Here is a 16,169-nt window from a genome sequence, read left to right as displayed (position 1 = left end):
GGCCCCGAGTTGATTAATAAAAACAAATTATCCGTCGGAACATTCATGCGATCGCCACGTGACCGATCGATCCCGGGGCGGCTTTTATAAAAGCTGTCATCCCCGGCCGATCGCCAAGATTTCGCCGGCGTTCTCCGCCGTCGTTTCGATCGCCTTAGCGGCCACCGTTCATCCACGTAAATGCAAACTGACCTTTCGTCACGAAAATCCGTCTTTCTAATAGACATATTTTTTTTCCCCTACATTTAAACGTTCCTTTCACTTCGAAGTACTATTCGAAAATGTTACGCATGTATTTAACCTTATACAGAGCACGGAATTCAATTTCGAGTGACATTAGTAGTACAAATATAAACGTTAAGTGCCCCATATATTCTTTCAACCACAGGTACTTAGAGGTCAATGTAAAAGAAACGGCGCTTGTTTTAATGTCGAGATATGTATAGATGCGAAGCTGCTTAGCAGCAGCAGGATCTTGTGAATCAGTTCCGGAGTAAACCGGCATTAATTGATTTTTTTTTTTTAATTATAATTATGTTTTATAAGACTATTTCTGTGTCGTCGTAGTATCTTCTTTATTTTAGGAATGCAAAAGAGAGAGAAAAAAAAAAAAATAATTTCCTCGTTTTCATCTGCCTTCGTAATACTATGTCGAGGCGAACTGCTTTTCGAGTAAGTGGATACTCGTCCATTTAAATCAGACACGTGTCTCGCGATTGTCACTGTGAGTGTTGCCGGAAGGTTCTGTTCGTTATATCGATTACGCGCGACCTTCTCTTTTCCCGTCTAACTCTCGTGCTTTTCTCAATCTATTCGGTGTATCGTTTTATTGGCCGAATAATTAGATGGCTATTTCGTGACACAGTTACTTCGGAAGACAGAAATCGATACGCGACGAAGCTGCAAAATTGCATTTTTGATAAATGTAAATTTCGACCATAACACGTGTAAATTTTGCAATAAATATGAATTATATTTTTGAGTACTAACACACAGCGAATTTTTGCTGCATAATATATCGTGCAGATTTGCGGCTTCGTAAAGGCAAATAATAATTCACGAACGAAAATACAATACCGAGCGCAGAAAATTAAAATTATTCGCGATACCGATCTTCAGATCCGATAATATTTTCCGCGCCGTCTATTCCTCCGCGCCTGCCAATATTCGATAATATTTGTCGAAAGTGAAATACATTTTTAATTATCATATTGTTTGCGTTAATTTTTGCCTCTTCGTTAATACGGATGAGTACTTTCGCCCTCACGAAATTTAAAATATATTTAGCGCGGAGCGCTTTATTTTCTTATTCTTTTGCTTGCGGTAAAGATACGCTTTGCATTATCGATATTGGAGTTAATTATATCGGTTTAATTATATTTGCGATTGGAAATATTATGAAATTGTGACTGAATAAAAAGGTAAAGGAGATTTTCTCTCTCGGAATAGTTATAAAATATTCGATCGTTAGGTCTTCGTCGATGACGGACGTATCAATCTGCCTTGTCTACGTGCACGCGATAAGACTCGCCCGAGTCGATTGCAAACATATATTCTTTACGCACCGCTAGCCCGGGGGTACGAGCTCGCTCGCAGCCGCTGTCTTGTCGAAATCAACGCGATTCCAAGAGGCAAATGACTTTATCCGCCTTTATCTTATTACTGACATTTATGTGCATCTCGCGTATACGACACGACCGTCGCGATAATCGCGCCCGTTGTATTATCGTGAATGTCAGTCAATTCTTATTATTGCGCGGTTGTTCTCGCCGCGCTTTGTCGATTGAGTTTTCACAATCGCGGGTCTATCTCTTTGTAGGCAATAAATTTACCTTCGCGCGTCTGCGTCTACGAACTTCCACCAGTTGTTTTTTTTTTTTTTTTTTTTTTTTGCAAGATGCATTCGAAGTTCTAATACTCGGGATATTATTAAATCGTCGCTGATAAAAAATTGCTTATACGTTAATTTATGATTGCATATCGGGAATAAAAGCACGCTAGTGCAGAGATGTACTGGAAGACGAATCTCTTAGATGCTCGTTACTTTAACTCGGCGGTGCTTCGCGCGAGAGCACCGATTCACTCGCTACCGGATCGAAATCGACCTTACCCCTCGGCGGAGCTTTATCTTCCGGATCAACGGAACGTTTCTCACAGGTGACGGCACGCCGGCGGCTCGTAGAGTCAACCACGAGCTACCAGCGTTTCGTCACGTGTCGAAGTGCCCGTCTTACGGCTGATTAACCCGGGCCTCGTGCTGACGCCTCCGCTCTGCCACGCGTGCACCGCGGGATCGGGGGGAGACACGCGGAAGCGCAAGGGGTGCGCGAGGGGGCCAGGTGGGCGCGCGGGGTGGTATCGGGTGACGCATGAATGGAGGCCACGCGGTGGCGGCGGTAGAAGTCGACGGAAGAGCGGGATCTGGCTTTCTCTGTCGCGCACCCTCGTTTCCCAACTCGCTCCGTCTCCCTCGTCCACCTGATGACATACCTTGCCGCATCCCCTCGCCGTGACTGACCTACGGCGCAGATGCGGCCGACAAGAGTGGCGTAGGTAACCGTTACGGCACCGCAACGGGGGCGAACGGTGACGTCACCGTATCATCCCCCGTATGACGTCATGAATTGATGACGTGCTGAACCGCTTGTTCCGAATGGCCGAGTCTGCGCGAGGGAACTCTCGAAGCTCCGGAACCGTGGGATGAGCGCGACCAAGATACCGCGAGAAGGGTTCCCATTGCGACAGCCTCATTCCTCAAGGGTGTCTCGGAAAAACTTTTAATTCAATTCGCCGCGCCGGTATCGACGGAGAGAATTCGCGAAAGCGGGACAGCTATTAACGATCGGACTTCGACTCGAGACGTAATTTCTGTCACGGTGACCCGAAAGAATAAGTTCGGTGCCTTGTTGACGTTTCAATTAATTGTGCCGAGTGGACTGCTTCCGAAAATCCGCGGAAATATAATAGTTAAAAAATAAGAAAGTAAAGAACGGTTTGAGTAAGCTCGTCAATTCTGCAATTGTTCTCTCGTGCCAGCTTTTAAGTTTCTACGCCAACATTTTAGAGCCTCTAGAAAATTAAGGATCTCCTTTTTTGAAGGAGGAGGTGAAACCGCAGCCTATGCGATCCCCGACGTTAAGATAAAGAATCTAGCGATCCGTTATGTCACGGGAATAAATTATTGCGCAACGCGCGAGGAAGATTAGTTATCCATCGAGTTCCGTGATAATTGCGACGATGAGATCTGATTCTTAGACGATCGCGGATACCCTGGCGCCGTCACAGCCTTACGTGATAATTATCAGCTATTACATTATGGGCTGATTGCATTACAGGGTTGGCTGGATTGCGCGTTCCTAGGTCATGGGTTAATAACGACGGCACGTCTGCGCCCTCGATGCATTCCAGCGCATCGTTGCACGCACGAGCAACGAGTATTGACTCTCGCAGCCTCTTCTCGCCGACGTTACAAAATCATCTATAACCGATACAAGCTCGCCGCGGTATATTTACGACAACGTGCAAAAAGTACGATTGCGTCAATACATTAGAGAATTGACGAATCGAACAATTATTTACGCCCGTGTACTTTACAACTTCCACAGGTACGCATTTAATTCCCAATTGGGAATTTAATATTCAATTATTAATTTTATTAAAATGTTCTTATGGGCGAGTGACGATTAAATAATGTAATCACCTGACGAAGTCGTTTATGTACATCGCTCAGCGTTGCGACATCACATAAATACCTGCATTTATTAAAAAATCTACTTTTAATGAATCGCGTAAAAAAAAAAAAAAATTGATATCAACGTATAAAAAGAATGACGTCGCAACCGTGACGTCGCCAGATGTGTTGCATTCATAAACGCTGCGGGCGAGCGTGCAATATTAAAAAGAGACCAGGGAAAATAACGAAATTAATCTTAAATGAGGTGCGAATTTAAAGATCATCCCCTTTCGCCCGGCTCCGTTTTCGTCCGTTTTATTCTCTCTCGTTCTCTCACCTTCGCCCCGCTTTTTTATCTCGGCCGACGCGATGTCGAGAGTCCGCGTGCCGCTACCCCACCGCCTCGAGGTTTGCGTGGGGTTGGAAACGGGCGCCGGAGGGTACCAGGGCGGAAGAGTCGACGGGCGGGCGGTGGGTGGCGTGCTGACGTCATCGTAACAGCATCATCAGCTGCGTGGGCCAATCGGTGCGCTCATACTCGGGCCGGGTCCATCGATCCGCTGGTCGCTGCCGTGTGTGCGTCCCCGGATGATGACGTCCGCGGTGACGTCACCGTTGGCGCCGTCCGTCCTCCCGCTGCCGCGCGGCGTGCCGCTCACCGCTCCGCTTCTCTCCGCGCCGTCCTACGCCACCACCGCCTGTCGCCGCCGCTACACACGGTACGGTTTTAATATAGCGGAGGAACGCGCGCGATCCAGACTCAGTTACGCGGCGGCCGGCCACCCGTGCGAGTGTACCGCTTTCCCGGAGCAGTCCAAGGCTCAGCTGTACCAGGATCTTTCACCTGTCGTCTTCAGCGCTCGCTCGCTATTTCTACGTCTCGCGTTCTCTCGCGACGTCCGCTTGGTCCCGTTCGCAGGGATCGGGGTCCGCCGTCGTTTCGTTTCGTTACGCGCGTTCGGAACTCGGGCGGGATTGACCGCGTTTTTTTGCGAGGGTGGCCTCGTAATCTCCGCGTGTTGAGCGTCGCGTTCGGGAGTGAGACGACTCGGTGCCGAATGGTAATCGCGATCGGCGACCCGGCTCGCGACCAGGAAGAATCGACCGGGTGAATCCGAGGTTTCAACGAGAAGTACGACGATGTCGTCCGGCACGACGACGCGACTACGATAAGCCGACCCCCGGATTCTGCATGCGAGTGCCTCGAGCGGAAGTATTCGGGCTCTTCGGCGGGCCGCTGACCTCCGACATCATCAGGAAGGACTCGTCTTGCCCTACGACGACGCACGCAGGTCGGTGATACATCACATCACGTGTGTTGTCTCACGTTCGTTCATTTGCTATTGAGGAGGCTGCCGCTCTGCTCTTATTGTGTGTGTACATGTGTGTGGAAATCACGGAGCTGGCGCACTCTCCACCGACTGGCGGGAGATCCCTTATCTTTTCTGTACTACCGATTATTCTATCTCGCTCATCATCCCGTTCTTTCGTCTGTTTTTTCTACCCGTTCATCTCCTTCTTTTAATTCGATCGTCTGTACATTTTCCCGCCGATCGATAATCAAGCGATCCGAAGAGTATTTCGCCCGCCTGGCGATATCTCGTCGCGCAACGGATTTCGTTTGACTGACTTTCCGCAAGTCTGACTCTCTCGCCGTCGTTTCCACTTAATTTTCTTTCCCTTCCGCCTGCCATCCATTTCACGCGGCGCGCATGCTTCGTTATTAAAGGGATGTATCGATGCAGATTCTCGCGTCTCTTTGAGCGCGACGTGCATTTTTAACAACCGATCGGCGTGAATTGTGCGCCGCGCGCACCGATCTCATTCCGTACGATCTCATATTCCCGCGTAAGAGTATCGAGGGGACAACCGGCGTCTCGGCGTCAGGCGTCGGAACGTGTCCGGCAGGATATTTAAATCCTCGATGCCAGTCTCCGAGGCGGACCGCTCGCGGAGTCATCCTACCCGGATTCGAGCCGCCGCGGTTCTATAGACCTACTCGCCCGTCGTCGAATTGTCAAGTTTTCCGCTATCCGGTCCGCGTTGCGGATTCGCGAATCGCGCGGGATGCCGCGCGCGACCGGCGATCGCCCGACGAACGGTCGTCGCGACTGAAACGGGACGCGGGGATCGCCGAAAAGCGGCGCCGATGATCCGCGCGATGCGCACCACCGTCGAGGACAGCACCGGCAGCACGGAAGCGACCGCCGGCGCCGTCGGCGTCGCGGCGCATCATCATCATCATCATCATCATCATCACCATCATCAGCATCAGCAGCACCGCGGCGCCGACGTCGCTGCCGTCCGGCACCTGGCCGTCGAGCAGCACGACCGACCGGTTCACCTGGCCACCGCCACGCCGTACCACCAGCTCACCATCGCCGCGGACACCAACAACAACCACGACCATCATCGAAACCTCGAGCACCACGCGGTGCAACGCCACGATCATTGGAGCAAGTGTAAGTCAGAAATCTGGGGCGCGAGAACCGCGCGAATTACTTCCCGTAAAGCTGCTCGCTGATGGTGACGGTTATGGTGGTGGCGCGACGATGATGATGACGATGGTGGCGGTGGTGATGGCGGTGATGGTTCCGCGGCCGAGGATGCTAGATCGTAATAGCCGAGCGTTTTGTTCAATCAAGATTTTTAATCCTACGGAAACGTTTTTTTTTTTTTTTTTTTTTTTTTTATTGACACTATGACTCTCTAGGTTTTTTTTTTATCGACGTTTTGATAAAATATACAGTAGGTCCTGTCTTTTATGGTGTTATCCGATAATTTACAGTTTGCAATTGAAATAAATTGAAAGATAAAATACAGACATTATTAATTTGTGAGAGATAAAAGATCGAATTGAATAGTGAAAAAATATAATATCTTAATATTGATGTGTGAAAAAATCGTTATCCCCAAATGTTAATTTATTTTTACTTTGTGAAAATCGAATTTCTGTTAAAATTATACACACCGCTCGAGAACATTTAAATTATTGCGAAGTCTAATTATCAATATTGAATTTTAATTATTAAATACTTAAATTTGGATCATGTAACGTTAGATTATTGTTCAACGCGTTAAAATCACATAGCACCGAATTGTAATTTCAAATATGTTTAATTTTTCAATAATAATTCCTACGCGATTAAGGACATTTACGATACGAGATATAGACTTTTTTTTTTAACGTAATACATAATTGTTAAAATATATATTTATACGCGGTTTAACGTGCGCTGCTCGATATTTAGGTCACGTAATATCGCACTCCAGTTTCAATTGTAAACGCGAAGATTTATTAAAACCGATGTAACGCCCAGCGTGACAATTTATCGCGCGTGTTTTTGGCTTACGAAGAGAAGATCGTGTATCACTCGCATTATCTTTCTACGATCGCTTTGTGCACAGAAAAAAAGTTTCTTTTAATTAAAAATCAATAATAGTATTAACTTGAAAATATAATATTTTATCCGAAACTAATATTCCTCAATTTAATAAGAATTAGTTTTAAATTAGAAGCTCATACATTCAAATTAATGCAATCCCTGCTTTTTATTCGCGTTTGAAGTTACCACTTTCGATTTAAAAATACCTTTTCTTTTCTGTGCAGATCGGCTCGGTTTTATTTTAATAATTGTGCTCCGCGGGGCGATGACATAAGTTCGCTATTTCGATCCCCCCGATATATTCGGGTATCAATCTTCGTCAGAGATATTCAATCCATTTGAGAAAAGGCGGCGGAACCTCTTTTCCCCGCGCAATATTTGATCGCCGATAATTGTAACTCGTTTCTCTTCTTCGTGCCATTTGCGGTGACTGCGGCCGGCTTAATAATTGAACGCGTTATCATAGAGCGATTTGGGTTATCGCCGCCCGTCTGATATATTTCCAAACCCTCGTCACCGTTGTGCTCGATATCTGCTTACGTCACCGCCGTGACGTAGATCGCGGACGAGAATACCGTTGTTATTATTTCGCCTAGACAATCGCAGTGGTCCACTTTACCGCGATTATTCCCCGTCTGCCAATTAAATCGTAATTTACCCGGACACATTGATCGGCGACCTTAAATTGTGACGTCAAGAAAGTTGCTCCGCGGTCCTCTTTAAGTTTTTCGATATATCTACATCTGACGTCGCCCAATATTGTTACGAATAACGAAGTAACATTACCGTCGGCGCTATTCATATTTTCGAATCTAGTTTTTTTTTTAATAACTTTCCCGGATTTATTAGTTCCGTCGCGTTCCTCGCGACTGCGACGTTTATTATTTTTTTTTTTTTATACACTTCCGACGAGTGTATATATAAATTGATACAATTAATATTCTTGCAAATAAAAAATTGCAAGCGAAAAATAAAAAACTTAAAAAAAAAACAGACTAGCGCGCGATTGGGCTTTGCGGCCACCCACCCACCCTCGTCGATGATTAATCAATACCGCGGAATTTGCGCTCCGCGTTTCCCGTAGGACTTTTTACAGGTGTAATCGTAGTAAATATAGTCTGGCAGTTGGCCGAGAGTGCAAGACCGTTTCTTTTCCGCGTACATACTTGGCTTGCGCGAAGAGGCCGCAGGGAAAGAAGAGAGTGCGCGAGGATTACAAATATAACCACTTGCGCCGTGAGCGGGTGCAGGTGCGGGGTGGGCAAAACGAGGCAAGACGAGGCGGAACGGCGAGGTGGTCAGCCGGCCGGTCGGTCATCGGTTTGCATTACCGCGCTCGAATTGCGACAGCCGATCGCGGCATTCTCGCGAGGGAGAGTAACGGCCGTGACAATGGATAAAGGCCGTCACACGCAAAATTTCGTACGCGAAGAAAATTTTATACTAAAAATCATAAATACCGGTAAATCGCGGTAGCTGTGGTTTATCTTAAAGGTATAAATTAAAATGCTATAAGCAATGGCTAACATAGTAATTAATAGTAATTTATAGTAATTAATTTATATTTTTATTTGTAATTAATTAATTTATAGGAATTTATTTCTTATGATTTTTCTTAATGGTTAACATTGAAAATTCCGTATATTTTAAATTCTTACATCTTAAGTTTCGCTGCCTACGTTTTTGTTTCTGTGTGACGAGCCTAAATCGACTCTTATGGCCTTCTTTGCGCGGAGTCAAGCTAACTAGGTGTCGATCGACCGATTTTCAAGAGAAAAAAAAAAAAATATAACAGGGGCAGAAGCAAATCAGAGCTGATCGATTTAAATTTCCCAGAGCTTCGTTAACCTGGGCTTTAGACCGCTATCGCATTTTAAATTCACGATTATCTATTAAATATTCTCGCGATAAATTAATTTCGTTCATTCGATTGTGAATGCAAGGTGTGTAAAACCCGAAACCTGAATTATCTACGATCCTTCTTTTTTTTTTCTTTTTTCTTTTACAATAAACAGAAGAGTATATAGGAAATTAATTAATCTCCTGTTTTTGGTGTGCGGATCTCGTATGAGATGTCCGATATTTGAAGCGCGGTATAAAATAAATTATATTATTTAATATTTCGATTCGATAACATGTGTTTTTCATCGCGATTCAGTTGCTCGCATCGTTACTGTAATACGAATTAAAAAATAATCATAATAATATACAGAGAGAGAAAACGAAAGAGAGAGAGAGATTGTCCAGCAAGTAGTCGAGTGCCTTCCGAACTCGGACATCCGCGGTTTTTATCGCGACGTCTGACAAAAATCAGTCGTAACTACTCGCTGCGTCCGATACACCTATTACGTCTTCTTTCTTTAATAAAAGCTACTTAAGCACAGCTATTTCAGAAACGTATAATTTACATACTTTCTTCTCGCTAGACGAGCACAGACAATTTAATTTGCAGGCAAACTGAATCATGTAACTATTTTTATGAAATCTCTCGCCAAGTGATATCGAGATGGGTTTCGAGGTAAAATTACATACCGACCGTTTTGCATTAATATATTCAATGTCACTGTAACGTCATTATAATCGTCCGCTTTATCTCTCCCGGGGAGGAAAAAAAAAATGTGCAATTTTATCTCATAAGGGAATTCATAAAAACAACCACGACGGATAATATCCTCTCAAAGAGCGTGCGAGCCGCAGTAAAAAAGATCTTCATTTTGTTCATTACTTAAAGCTAGGGCCGGATTACATTACTTCCGCGGGTTATTACGTTACTTCGCGCATATATGACTATTCTCTCGCCTACGCGCGATATAATGCGAGTAGCGCGTCGGTGCATCTCTCCTTTACTTTTCGAATAACTCGGCGCTTTCCACCCCCGCCGATCGTACTTGAAACGAGCGCGAGTCGAGCTTTCCCGCCCAGATTTACTCGATTTCTCGGTAGCGAGATTTATCCGTCGGTGGCTTTCCGTCAAAGAGAGGATCGCGCGCGTGGCCGGGAGCCGAGTTGTTCTCGGGCTGCTGGAGACGCCGGCGTTGGGCGGCAAGGTTGGGGGCGGGAGGGCTTGTAAGCTACAAATCCCGCGTCCCTTGACTCGTCAAGGCCGGGGACTCCATAAACAGCCGTAGCTCCCCGTATGTACGTGCATTACACGTGCTTATTATGTATACGTGTGCCGTAACCAAGATAACGACGTCGCGCGCGCGTGCTTTCTTGCGGCGGCACAATGTCGCGCACCCGTTATAACGTAGAACCCGTTCACGCAGCCACTGAGCAGCGCACAAGGGGTAGCTTAAAGTGATATCGGAAAATATTCCCTGTGTGAAAATTCTTACACGTTATATTATACACCGAGCGCGTGCGCGCGCGTCCCGTTTCTTTTCCACGCGATCTCTATTTTCGCGCCGAGCGCGAACAGACATTCCTTTACGCGCTGAATCGGACCTCGGGGCGATTTCCCCGCGCGGCACAAAGCGGCACCGATTGCGCCAATTTTTCTTTTTCTCTTTTTTATTTTCCTTTCTTTTTGAAAATCCCTCCCCGCAATTATATTTATTCGGCAACAGATTTACCACCGCCGTCCCTTTTTCACTGTATTTTCCACTATTAATCGATCCTTCCATTTTTATCATTTTTCGATATTTCTGAAATAACCAGACAAAATACAGGGGCGGTTTATAAGATTTTTTTACACGCCACGGAGATACACAGATGCAAATTAATTTATTAATTCGTGAGATTTACGTGTTCATTTTAGCGAGCAATTATTTAACAATTTGTACAAAATTGTAAGAGATTTTATAGACCGAGGGATCGTCAGTTATTTTTATCGTGTAGAAGAGTTTCATAAATGTATAACGCAATTAATTGGTAGTCTTGTCGACAAAAAGATATATTCACATGAGAAAACGTAAAAAAATTAAGTATATTAAGAATTATCTTTCGGTATCAAAATAAAGCTGATATTTTTACAATAATTAAAATATTATTCGTATAGGCATCATCTCTCCCTTTTTTTTTTTTTTTTTTTTTTTTTTAACGATCTCTCGTATAAAGGGTTAAAAAAAACCCCAGTGGAATCGAACGAGCGCTTCCTAGAGGCCAATTGCATTGTTTTGTTGGGCAAACTAAATATACATGCGAGTCGGGCGAGCCGCGGCTACTTGGCCGGGCTACAAAGAGACCAAAACGGCAACGAAGGCGGCTGACGCATCACGTGCCGCTTAGACTTTTCACGTTTCCGGCCACGCGCGAGACACAAGCCGGTGCTTAGATTTCGCTCATCTCGCTTAAACGCACCGTTAGTCCGCGCCTAGCCATAGCGTTTAATCTTATTTTCCCGATAGCCCGTAATCGCCGCGGCACCACGATAATTCTTAATGTAATAAAATTTTCTCCGCGATGCGGCCGCGAGTATTGCGAGCATCCGTGAATCATGCATCTGCTCGGCCAGCGGTACTGGCGCTGATAAGGCTCTTCCACCTATTCGTTCGATTTGCCGGCCGATCGATTTGTTTATCGTCGTTAGCCAACGATAGCTCCGCTGATTGTAAATCACGCTCGTCCCCGGAATTCACGCTTTCCCCCGAGATAAAACGTATCTTTGTGAAGCCGAGGGATGAGATAATAACGAGCGGCAACCTGCCAAATTCTTTTTTGCTTTTTTTCTTTTTTTCTTTTTTTTTTTTTTTCGTTGAAAAAAAAACCACGGCAATAGAAATCGCGAAATTTCCATTTTATGGGATTTCGAAGTGCGCATTGTACGAAACCGAGTTATCGAATAATAAAGTATTTCGCCATTTATTTGCGTTATGGCTATTAATTACGCGATACCTGCGCGCGATTTTTAATGTCCGGCGCCCGGGAAGAATTTTAATTACACGATTTTCGGTACGCGTAGGCTCAAAAGTTTATAAACGTTTTAATTAATATGATTACATATTTTATATGTAAAATATTAAAACATTTTAATTTAATTCGGCGGAATATACATAAGATAAATGATTTTAATTTCAAATACATGCAAATCCGCAATACCTATACATAATGATATAGTTTTAATGGCTAATTGACTTTAATGTCTAATATCTACAACCAAATTGCGATTTAATTCACTTCATTAATATGTAATCATATCATATTATGCCCGCCGGTAAATATTCTATTTTGTTAGCTCATAAAGTATAAATCAATACAATTATGAATTCTTTCTATAACGATAAACAAATATTAAGTTTCATAATCAAATATCAATCGTCCAGCGCTTTGATTTTGTCGAAGTGGGCGATCGAAATATTTATGATATCGCCTGATTAAACACGAAACGGAGAACTCATTTCGCAAGTGCAGAAATTACAGTCGGGGTAAATAATACACGCGTGTACGGAAGAAATTGTTCGAAGCGCAGCCGGCGGGAGGTATCCAATCACGTTAAACTCGTTCGGCTAGATAGCGAAAGCCCTTTTCCAGAAGGCGACACGCGACGAAAAAAGAACCACCGAGCCTCGTCGAGGTGGACGGTCGAAAAAGCGTGCAAAAATCGTGCGCGGCTGAGCCGAAGTGATTTATATTGCATAAATGTTACACCGCGAGACTTGATCAAATATTCAACGCACATCATTGTTACCGTGACGTCGTGACGAGGCTTTTGTCAGGGATGATGTACGTATTGCACGAAGGGGGTGAGACTCCGGTATCGTGACTCTCATAAAGAAATCACCAGGAGGCATAAAGCAATCAATTACCGGGCCTGTCGTCGTCATGTTAACGTCGCGCGATATAATCGACGCTTTCAACGTACAAAATTTCTCTCTTTAGCGTAATAATCATAATATAATAAGGTTCGCGAGACTCGCGGTATTTTTCCCCTCTTATTTTTCACGTACTTTGATTTATTCGTTTTTAAATCCGTATAATCTGATAATATAATAACTTTTTTTTTTTTTGCCTTTTAATATTGTACTTTTTTTAATATTCATAATTTTTTTTAGCGACTTAAGCACTCGATAATCTCACGTACTTTTTGAGCATAAGTTTAGAATAATTGTATTGATTTCTTCAATGGTATAAAAATTTTATCGGACCCCGCAGATTGCGCGCGCGTTTATTTTAATCGCTCTGATTTTTAAGCAAACACGGGGCAAGTGTAATTTTACGGCGCGAAACTGATCCGCCTGCGCGGATAAATCGTGTCGGTTTACTTGAAACTCAGGCATAACGCGATCGCGAAGTCTATTTCAGGTGAAGTAGGCACGTGCGTCATACGGCGTGTGACTTTATACATTTTTGCCGCGGTCCGAATTAATATAGGTCTTTTCGACAGGTGGCTATTAAAGATGACGTCGCGGGTATCAGCGCGACTATAACGTGAAATCCCTTTTGTAAATAAATTCTGCAACGATAACGGGATCGCTGTCAACGGCGGTTAATATTTTTGTGATCATCTACTGTTATGCGAGTGACATTTCAATCCGATAACAGATTGTTTATGACACAACGTAATAGCGCGCGTTATTGGAATTGATATTTTACCGTTTCTTTGAGGATTCGAAATATTGTTAATATTAAAAATAAATCGGAGAGATAGCTTTTTGGCTCGCAATCGTGCGTTTTTTTTTTCTTAAAATACACGCTGATAGCGATTAATCGAGCGCGCTAAAATATCGCAGATATTTTGTTCCTATATATACGGAGTATTCAACGTTATTGCTTTCATTTATGAACTTTTATATTGAAATAAAATACCTTCTTAATGAGAATTTGATTGAAATCCACCAACTTATTCAGGCTTTTTTATTTCCGAACGTCGGATCTCTCAAGTACGGTGAATCGACATTATATGGAAGATAAATTTCCTAGTGATTGAAATATATAATTAAACTAAATTAATTTTGCGGACATTTACGAACATTAGTTTATTAAAAAAAAATTCTTTAATCTTTATCTTTCATTTTTCATATGAAACAAATTATCGATATTATAATAATTCCGTATGTTCGAAATTTTATTTCGCTCAGGTCGGGACAATCAAAGCTGCGAAGAAGGCAATTTTTTTTTTCTCAAGGCTATCATTATCAGAGACGACTCACCCCGAAGAGACAACAAATAAAAACGTGCGCGCCGCCACGGTAACTTTCTTCCAGGAAATAAAAATATAAAATGCGTACGTCATTAATTTTTGCCCGCTGTCGCGTAGATAACGTCAGAATACCGCGAGCCAATTCGATTCCTAATGCGGATCTGCATCGATCGTCTCGTCGCGGAACTCGCGCCTCGTGTCTCCCCGTGAACGCTTGCCGCGCAAGCCTGGCGTCGCGGCGGTGGCGTCGGCGACGACGACGGCGGCGGCGGCGGCATTAACACTGACGTCACCGCGCCGCCCGCGTCCGTCATCGACCGTGCGGCGGGATGACGACGTCATGCCCGCCGCCAAGGACGACGCTATTTCGGGCGTCATGCACCGTCGTCGTCGACGTCGTTGCCGCCGCGCTTCGAGGTGGTGGTGGCGAACAACGCCGCTTCAGTGACGGTCAGACCTTCCTCCTCCACGTGGCTTCCGTCAGTCCGCTCTCACCTGCCTTCGCACGCGGTTTCCGCGCTTCCGGTGTTCCGGAGCCTAGTACCGGTACCCGTTCGACCCGCGTGAGATGCTTCGATCGACCGTGCCAAGGTGAACGCGACGTCGCAGAGCTTCAACGACGGCTTGCCCGAGGCGACTTCTTCCGGTAAGGAAACCTCGCGGCTTTCCGCGACTCAAACCTATCAGCGTCCGAAACGAATTCGCTGTTTTCTATCGGCTTTCTCTCCGACCTCCCGCCGTTCCGGGAGCACGCGAGCTTTCGCTCGACGGCTCGCGATCGTATTTTACTCGCCGATGGAAAAGTAATTATCAAACTGCCGCTGTTAATATTAATTAGCTAATTGAAACACTAAATGCCGGGCAAACTAAAATTCATTGTTCCACAAGGAGAACTCGTGTATTTTTAAATTATTGATCTCGCAGCGACAAACATGTTGTTTTCGCTCGAAATCTGCTCCGCTGTTAATTTAGACGATCCATAATTAATTTCCGCGATCCAGAGTTTCTACGCGCCGTCACCTTTATCCGACGAGTGGCTCGATCGGCGGCTTGATCCAGACTTTAAACCGTCGCTATTTTTTTCACGTGACTTCGAAATAACTTGACGTAAGCGGGACGATGCGAGGCATAAAGTAAACGCGGGATAAACGAGGCTCCTCTCGCGAAAGTTTCGAAGCGCGCGGCGCCTTTTCCTCCCGATATCGATCGCGATCGGAAAAATTGCTGATTGACGGCCGGGCATTTTCTCGGGCGGATTTCAACGGCGGGTAATCGTCGCGATCCGGCACACCTTGCCGTTTTTGTGACTCGGCGACGCGATATATGCGGCGTGTCGTATCGATCGGGGAGAAGTCGATTCAACAGAGCGTCACGCTGGAAGGGGTGGGTTTAGAAATTTCTTGCGCTACTTATTCGACGCGTTTTCCGTGTCAAACCGAGCATTTTTTTTTTCGGCCGGCAATTTTCGCAATTTAATCGCCGGACATCGGGCGACGTGTTACGTTAATTAATCAAATGCACGCGTAAATGCATATCCGCTGCTTTCTGCGAAGTGATACTTGATAAAGCGCAACGCGTTCTATCTCTTGAACAATCACGATATTCATTAGATAGTCGCATGGAACACATTACCGGCCCTGCGATGATTAAATTACGACGATTTAATTACTGAAAAACATTCCTGTAGAATTAAAAGCGAAAGAAATTAAAGGATTTGCGCGACGACGCGGTAAATCCTCTTCAATTTGCATCTGCTTTTTAAGCCAAATAAAAAAAAGAAAAAAAAGTATCTCGTAAATAAATCTCTCTTTTTTTTTTTTTTCTTTCTTAAACTGTGAATTTTATTCTTGCCGAATTTTTCACCTTTTTTTTTTTACTTCAAACGTTTTCACGTATTTCAATCATCCCAGCGTTATTTATTAATGCGGTATTATATAAAATTACAATTTGATATTCAAAGTGTTTCCTTTAACAACAAAGCTTACTTGATAATTAATCGTATGGACGTAAAATTTTAACGATCAATTGAGTC

The 16,169-nt window shown here is 44.5% G+C and overlaps 1 protein-coding gene across 3 annotated transcripts in view; it reads left to right on the top strand.

Annotated features, from left to right (window-relative positions):
* Positions 1–4,034: 4,034 nt before the first annotated feature.
* The window catches only part of Hr38 (Hormone receptor-like in 38), a 62,362-nt gene continuing 50,227 nt past the window's right edge, over positions 4,035–16,169 (top strand). For 2 of the 3 annotated variants that reach the window (XM_070660086.1, XM_070660085.1), the window contains exon 1: positions 4,875–6,135. In XM_070660086.1, coding sequence (XP_070516187.1) covers positions 5,823–6,135 — 313 coding nt within the window. In that variant the 5' untranslated portion in view covers positions 4,875–5,822. Of the gene's footprint in view, positions 6,136–16,169 lie in introns of all 3 variants that reach the window. The other variant, XM_070660087.1, reaches the window with a different exon arrangement.

This window comes from Cardiocondyla obscurior, linkage group LG08 (genome assembly GCF_019399895.1).
Source record: "Cardiocondyla obscurior isolate alpha-2009 linkage group LG08, Cobs3.1, whole genome shotgun sequence".
Lineage (NCBI taxonomy): Eukaryota > Metazoa > Arthropoda > Insecta > Hymenoptera > Formicidae > Cardiocondyla > Cardiocondyla obscurior.
This window is presented reverse-complemented; position numbering and strand designations above follow the sequence as displayed.